We start from the raw sequence: 7,905 nt of genomic DNA on the forward strand, positions 1-7,905 counted from the left end.
AAAAAAAAAAAAGGCAGGTCCACCTGCCTCTATCCCTTGGTCCATCACACTCAACCATTTAAATTTCCCCAATAGCCATGAAAACAGAGAAAGAGGCTGACTTGGGAAGTAAGCAATAAGTCAAAGACAAACACTCTCGTCTGTCTGTCTGTCTGAGTGTGTTTGAGAGTGTGTGTGTGTGTGTGTGTGTGTGTGTAGGGGAACACAGGCAGGTTTTGATGTAGCCCAGGCTGGCCCAGAACTCACTATAAACTATAAGGCAGAGAATGATCTTGAACTTCTTTTTTGTTGTTGTTGTTGCTTTTTGTTTTTTTTTTTTGTTTTTTTGTTTTTTGTTTTCCAAGACAGGGTTTCTCTGTATAGCCCTGGCTGTCCTGGACTACACTCTGTAGACCAAGCAGGCCTCGAACTCAGACATCAGCCTGCCTCTGCCTCCCAAGTGCTGGGGATTAAAGGCATGACTTGTTTCTACATCCTAAGTGTTGGGATTACAGGTGTGTTCCAGTATGCCTAGTTTAAGTGGTGCTGAGGATCAATAAAACCTATCTCATGGATGCTAGATAAGCACTCTACCAATCTACATCTCCAGCTTTTTGAAACTAATTTTAATAATATATTTTATTTGTCTAATATATTAAGAACATTAGTTTAGAGGCAGGAGTATCATGAGTTTAGTCCAGCCTGAGCTTCATAACAAGACCCTATCTTAAACAATAAACCGTGCAGATATATGATTTTACCATCATTAGTATTTTTTAAATTACACTTTTATTTATACATTTTTTAGACTAAGGCTCTGAATTCTAGTGTATATTTTAGATCTACAGCATGTACCAGTCTAAATGAGCCACATTTGAAGGGCTCCACAGCCTCTACTAACTGTTAAGGCGTGAAGACCTAAATAAAGTAAGTCACATCAATATTACAGATTCCTTCAAATAGGGCAGCAGTCAGCAGTACCTAGCAAGCAGTGTCTTAAAACAAATGACGAAGAAAAAAGAATTACTACTGGGGCTGGTGAGATGGCTCAGCGGCTAAGAGCACTGACTGCTCTTCTGAAGGTCCTGAATTCAGATCCCAGCAACCACACGGTGGCTCACAACCACCTGTAATGAAATTGGACGCCCTCTTCTGGTGCGTCTGAAGACAGCTACAGTGTATTATGCTGGAGTGAGTGGGCTGGAGCAAGCTCAATTCCCAGTAGCCACATGATGGCTCACGGCCATCTGTACAGCTACAGTGTACTCATACACATATGATAAATAAATAAATCTTTAAAAAAAAGAATTACTACTTTAGATATTTATATAGTAAATTTTCCAATGAAGAAAAAAATAGAGCAAGCAGGCAGTCTGACTATTGCAAACATGAGCTAATAATATGGCAACAAAGAGAAAATTACAGTTTTCCATTTTTTTACATTATGTTTAAATGTATATATATACACACATATAAATATACACATACATATATACATACATACATACACACCATGTGCATGCCAGGTGCTAGCAGAGGTCAAAAGAGAGTGTCAGATCATTTGGGACTGGAGTTGAAGCCATACTTCAAGGGCTCCAAAGCCTCCATTAGCTCTGTTAGACAGTGAGCAGCCATGCGCGTGCTGGAAATTGAACCTAGGCCTTCTGTAAGAGCAACAAGTGATCTTAACCACTGAGCTAACTCTGCAACCCCAAATTAAAGTTTTTAAATTATCAATTTCTATATTCAAAACTTTCGTGTTCAACTTTTATCCTACCACCCCCCAAGACAAGGTTTCTCTGTGTCGCCCTGGCTGTCCTAGAACTAGCTCTATAGATTAGGCAGACTTCAAACTCACAGAGATCCATCTGACTCTGTCTCCTGAGTGCTGGGATTAAAGGCATGTACCACTACCACCTCCTCAAACCCACACCCCAGCCATCAACCTTTTATTTTCTTGGAAGTGTGTAACACTGTAACCCCAAGGCTGGTCTTGAAATCATAGCAATCCTGCCTCAATTTCTAAATGTTAGGAATATAGGCATCAGCCACCAGCTGGGCTGCCTGCTCTTAAACTGCACAAATAGCAGTGACTTCAAAAGCTTCTATGAACTAAAATATCTTATAAAATAGCTCTATTTTTCTTTTTTGTTTTTGATGTTTTTAGAGACTGGATTTCTCTGTATAGCCCTGGCTGTCCTGGGACTCACTGTGTAGACCAGGCTGGCCTCGAACTCAAAAATTCACTTGCCTCTGTCCCCCCAAGTGCTGGGATTAAAGGCGTGCACCACCACTGCCCAGCTCTATTTTTCAATAGACTCAAAACAAACAAAAAATATATACTCTGATCTATTCTTCTATCATACTGCTTACATTTTTTTCCAGTTCTAAGGATTAAACACAGGAGCCTTACTTATACTAAGCAAGAACTATACTACTGACCTATTCCCTCAGCCCATTTCGAGATATACATTATAAATATGCATTCATAACTAATCAATAGATATTTATAATACATTTTGAGGTTAGTCATACTGATGAAATTAAGATTGCTACAAATCAACAACTCATGTTTCATTTCAAAGCATCACCTGTTGACTCTTTAAAAACTTAATATTCAAGGAGAGATGGCTCAGGGGTAAAGAGCACTGACTACTCTTCTGGAGGTCCTGAGTTCAAATCCCAGCAACCACATGGTGGCTCATAACCACCTGTAATGAGATCTGATGCCCTCTTCTGGTGTGTCTGAAGACAGCTACAGTGTACTTACATATAATAAATAAATACATCTTTTAAAAAGACATAAAAACTTAATATTCTTATTGCATACTAAATTTAAATGACTGAAAAGGAGTATATTTTCCTTTAAAAATTAAAGAATGACTGTTATAGTTGGCTAACATTTTCTTTATCAGATTTTCCTTTTTTCAAACGGCTTTCCAAAAGTACAAAACCAATAGGTATTCAAATATTGGACACATTGCTAGTTACAACAATTAAAAAGAAAGGCTTCAGTCTTAGACTAAATTGCTACTTCAGGAGTAGGAAACTAACTTCACCATTCAAATTCCACTTAATTAAACACATTATAAATATGTCCAGGACACAGTTCTAGAAAGGATATTTACCCAAGTTTGGAAGGAAAAATTAACACCTTCCCTGCAGAGGAGATTAGAAGTGATCTGAAGGCTCATGTCACTGACAGCTCTCTGTAAGAAAGTACTTTTCTTGCCATAAAAGTAGAGAAAAGTATTATAACTAGCTTTGATAGCTAAAAACCAATTTATTATATTCAGAGGAAAGTCCTGTGGTGACCTGGTTCCCTTAGCCAGAAGACTTCCCAAATGATGCAGTAATTTTAAAATGATACCTAATGATAAAAATTTTGGTTTATGAGAAGAAAGGATATATTGACATTGAAAACATTTTATTCCTAGTCAACACAAAACTTACCATCACATGTAAAAGTAACTGGTAGTTGGAACCCTTCAATTTCAATGGAGACCTTCACACTGGCATTTTCTCCACACATGTTTCTTTGCATTGTGACTGGACTTAACAAATAGCCTGGATTTGTGCAGTGATCGGTATATGGAAATTTGGTCTTCAATCTGTTCACAAGAAAGACGATATTAAATATGTTTTTTAGTTTCCTTAAAGCTGCATTTGAGAGCTCTGAACAAGGCTTTACATGCTTTCAGCTACTCAGAGCAGCTCATGAGAATGGCAATGAATGAACTCCTGTTAAAACTCCATACACCAGCATGTACCTTTTAAATGAAAGGAAACCAAAAAAGAAGAGAAGAGATTAACTAGTGCCAGGATATCTTTGGTAACACTGTCAACAAGATCCAGGCATTCCAGAGAGGGCCAGCATCAAATGAGGCTCTCAGGTTTAGATTCTTAGGCTGCACAATGCAATTACATAAAGTGGTCTGTTTTAAATGAATTATTGATAGCATGGAAAAAATGTAACTAAAATTGTAAATACCAGAGGGATAAAAAGTTTCTGTCCTTTCAAAATATTTTTTTCTAAGTGAAACTTTTTTTCCTGTAAACACTGTTTGTGGTTATAAGACAATGGGAAAATGGGTTTTCATAGTGCTACAATGCCTTACAGTAAGTAAGTGCTACAAGGGCACTTTAAATCTTATGGTCACATGCAACAGTATTCATAGGAGCGACACACTTAGATATAAATCCATGAATGTAGTATGTGGCTTCAGACATGACTGACATTATGGCTAAAAGAAGGGAGCCAGTGAGATGGCTCTGTGTGAACAGTTCTTGCCACCAAGACTAAAAACCTGAGTTAGTACCTGCGACTCATATGGTAGAAAAAGAGAACCAACTCCTGCCTGGCATCCTCTAACCTTAACATCTTTATAAACTTTATGAGAGTCCTGAGAAATAAACACACACTTGCCATGGCATGTCCACCGACACATAACTCACGCTCATTCATACACACATAAGCACACACAATGAACAAATAAACAAATGTAATAAACATTTTTAAGAAAGGGGGAGATTTGGGCTGGCAAGATGGCTCAGCGGGTAAGAGCACTGACTGCTCTTCCGAAGGTCCTGAGTTCGGATCCCAGCAACCACATGGTGGCTCACAACCACCCGTAATAAGGTCTGACGCCCTCTTCTGGTGCGTCTGAAGACAGCTACAGTGAATTACGCCAGAGCAGGGGAGCGAGTGGGGCCAGAGCGAGCAGGGCCAGCAGAGGTCCTGAGTTCAACAGCAGCCACACACATGATGGCTCACGGCCATCTGTACAGCTACATTGTACTCATACACATAAAATAAATAAAATAAATCTTAAAAAAAAAAAAGAAAGGGGGAGATTTAACAATGTCAGTGCATGCTGGAAATACTGTCACAGGCCCCAATAACTGTCTTTTTCCGGGAGGTCGGTAACAGGTTCTAGTCCCCTTACCTTATCAATTTTTCCTCTCCTTTTTTGCAGTGCTGGGATTGAACCCAAGCCCTCATACATGCTAGGAACCTAGGCATATACACCATCACTAAGCTATATATTTAGCCATCATCTGTTTTTCATGAGGCCTTGGATGTGTGCTGGAAATACTGTCAATGTGCTTCTATAACTAATAAACAATTTGGTACTTTTGAGATGGCTCAGTGGTTAAGAACACTGGCTGTTCTTCCAAAGGACCCAGGTTCAATTCCTAGCACCCATATGGCAACTCACAACTGTTTGTAATTCCAGTCCCAAAGGCTCTGGCACCCTCACACAGATATACATGCAAGCAAAACACCAATGCACAAAAAAATAAATAAATCTTTAAAAAAAATAGTAAATGATTCAAAGCACACATTGAGAATAAAAGTTTGAGAAGACACGAGCAAATGTAATAGTCAATACAAAACCTTGATTTTGAATCTTATTTGTACTATTTGTTAGCTGTGTAAACACAGTTAAGTTACTGACATCTTGTTTCAGAGTAATATGACCATTTACTTCTCAGGATTGTTGTGAGAATATGTAATATAAGATTATGAAGCACTTAGTGCCTAGTACATAACAAATACTGTAAATGTTTTCTAAAATAAATGAATCAGTCAAAGAATAATGTGGTTTCTACATTGTGATCTCAGAAGACACACACAGGATCCAATATTAAAAAGATAAAATATGGAACTGGAGAGGTAGTTCAAATAGAGAGAGCTGGAAAGTGGTTAAAAGTGTGTATCATTCTTGCAGAGGACCCAAGTTTGATTCCCAACACCTATGCCAGGTGGCTCACAATTACCTATATTTCAGCTCCAGGTGTTCCAATGACTCTGGCCTTTACTGGCACCAGCATTTACATGTACATAGCCATACACAAACTATATAGGTATGTGTGTGTATTTTTTTAACAAAAAAGTTGAAATGTGATCAAAGTGATATAAGCTGAATTGATATTGGTACTATATCACATGTGGACATTGTAAGATACTTAGTTGCTTCCAAGCTTATCCCTTCATAGCACAATAAGTTTATAACTGTGTAATAAGCCAATTACAAAATGGCTTATTCTTATTATTTCACTCATAATTGGCATTATCTTGTTTGCGGATACATGAAATAATATTGAACCTTTAATCCCAGCACTCAGGAGGCAGAGGTAGGCAGATCTCTCTGAGTGTGAGACCAGTTTGGTCTAAAAAGGAGTAAGATCCTGTCTCAAAAAATTAAATTAAGAAATAGAATTCACAAAATATATATATATAAAATCAAGCAATAGCAAATCTGAGATATGGCTGAGAATGGAAGAGTGTCGGTTTAATGTCATCCTTGGTTCTACAGCAAATTCAAGGTGAGATTAGACTGCAGGACACAGCACTAAACAAACAAACAAACAAACAATTAATAAAAAAAAAACCAAAACTTTTTTTTGTTTGTTTTTTGTTTTTTGTTTTTCGAGACAGGGTTTCTCTGTATAGTCCTGGCTGTCCTGGAACTCACTCCATAGACCAGGCTGGCCTCGAAGTCAGAAATCCGCCTGCCTCTGCCTCCCAAGTGCTGGGATTAAAGGCATGTGCCACCACCGCCCAGCAAAGTCAATTTTTGAAAAGATCTGGAATGTCTTGGAATTATTGTGGGGGAGAGGGTATGATCAATGATATCTGTATGTATGAAATTGTTGCAATGATACTCTTAACATTCCCTAATAAAAAGATCATTACATGGCATAAGTATGAGATCTGAATCACATATAAAGAAAAGGTAGGTATAGAATATAGTTTTTCATTTTGTACTACAGAAACATAGAAGCAACAATAACCACAGGACTAGGTTGGAACTCGGTGCTAGAGGGTATGCCTAGTACCCTAGGTTCAATCTTCATCATTCCAAGACAAGCCCACTATATCAACATTCCCTTAAAAGCTTTTTTTTAGGGGCTAGCGAGATGGTTCAGCGGGTAAGAGCACTGACTGCTCTTCCAAAGGTCCTGAGTTCGGATCCCAGCAACCACATGGTGGCTCACAACTATCTGTAATGGGATCTGATGCCCTCTTCTGGTGTGTGTGAAGAGAGCAATGGTGTACTCATATACATAAAATAACTAACTAAATAAATCTTAAAAAAAAGAAAAAGTTGGGAGGTTTGTGAAAATAGCTCTACAATTCAAAAGGCAGATCATAAAGAACTTGATCTTCCAACTTGCAAAGCTTATATATAGTACTTGTAAAAAGCAGTATGAAAGAAATCATATAGCACTTGTTTGGATAAAAAGGAAACTATGTAAGAAATATAACAGATTATTTCCATTAAGGTAAAGATTACTCCTAAATCATTAACTAAAATTACACATATATTCAAAAATGATCTGAGGCCCCTGTGGCCTGCTTAAAAAAGAGATCTTTTTACTGAAGACAACTCTAGATTCAGAATGAATCCCCTGGTGGTAACTGCTTTTCCTGCATGAGAGAGCAGATTTTGTCTTCTTAGCCTTGAAGTTTGCTACTTCAGTCTTTCGCATAACTTTCCTTTGTCTAAGAATCATTTTTCCTCTCTGCTGACAAAAGCACTAGAATATAGTCAGTTGTCATAATCCATCTTTTAAAAAGTCCCACTAACAATAGGAGAAAATGAAGCTAAACCGCATGGTAAGAAAAGGAAAGAAAGGAAAGAGAAAGGCAGAAAGTCTGAAAGGTCTGAAGGGAGGAGTAAATTATAAATTTGAGGTAGATCTGTAACACCTATAAGACTTGTAAAATACAGGCAAAGGATCCAAGTTTAAGTTCATATTTCAATATATATTGATATATATATGAATAAACCAATTTCAAATTTAAAAGTTTTAAATAAAAAAATGAATTTAAGCTGGGTAGTGGTGGCGTATGCCTTTAACCCTAGCACTTGGGAGGCAGAGACAGGAGGATTTTTGAGTTCAAGGCCAGCCTGGTCT

The 7,905-nt window shown here is 37.8% G+C and overlaps 1 protein-coding gene across 2 annotated transcripts in view; it reads right to left on the reverse strand.

Moving 5' to 3' along the window:
• The window catches only part of Pik3c2a (phosphatidylinositol-4-phosphate 3-kinase catalytic subunit type 2 alpha), a 103,157-nt gene that overhangs the window by 55,161 nt on the left and 40,091 nt on the right, over positions 1–7,905 (reverse strand). For both annotated transcript variants that reach the window (XM_031388019.1, XM_031388018.1), the window contains one exon: positions 3,433–3,590. In XM_031388019.1, the coding sequence (XP_031243879.1) occupies positions 3,433–3,590 (158 nt within the window). The remainder of the gene's footprint in view (positions 1–3,432; positions 3,591–7,905) is intronic.

Source organism: Mastomys coucha, unplaced genomic scaffold (genome assembly GCF_008632895.1).
Source record: "Mastomys coucha isolate ucsf_1 unplaced genomic scaffold, UCSF_Mcou_1 pScaffold21, whole genome shotgun sequence".
NCBI classification, from domain to species: Eukaryota; Metazoa; Chordata; class Mammalia; order Rodentia; family Muridae; genus Mastomys; species Mastomys coucha.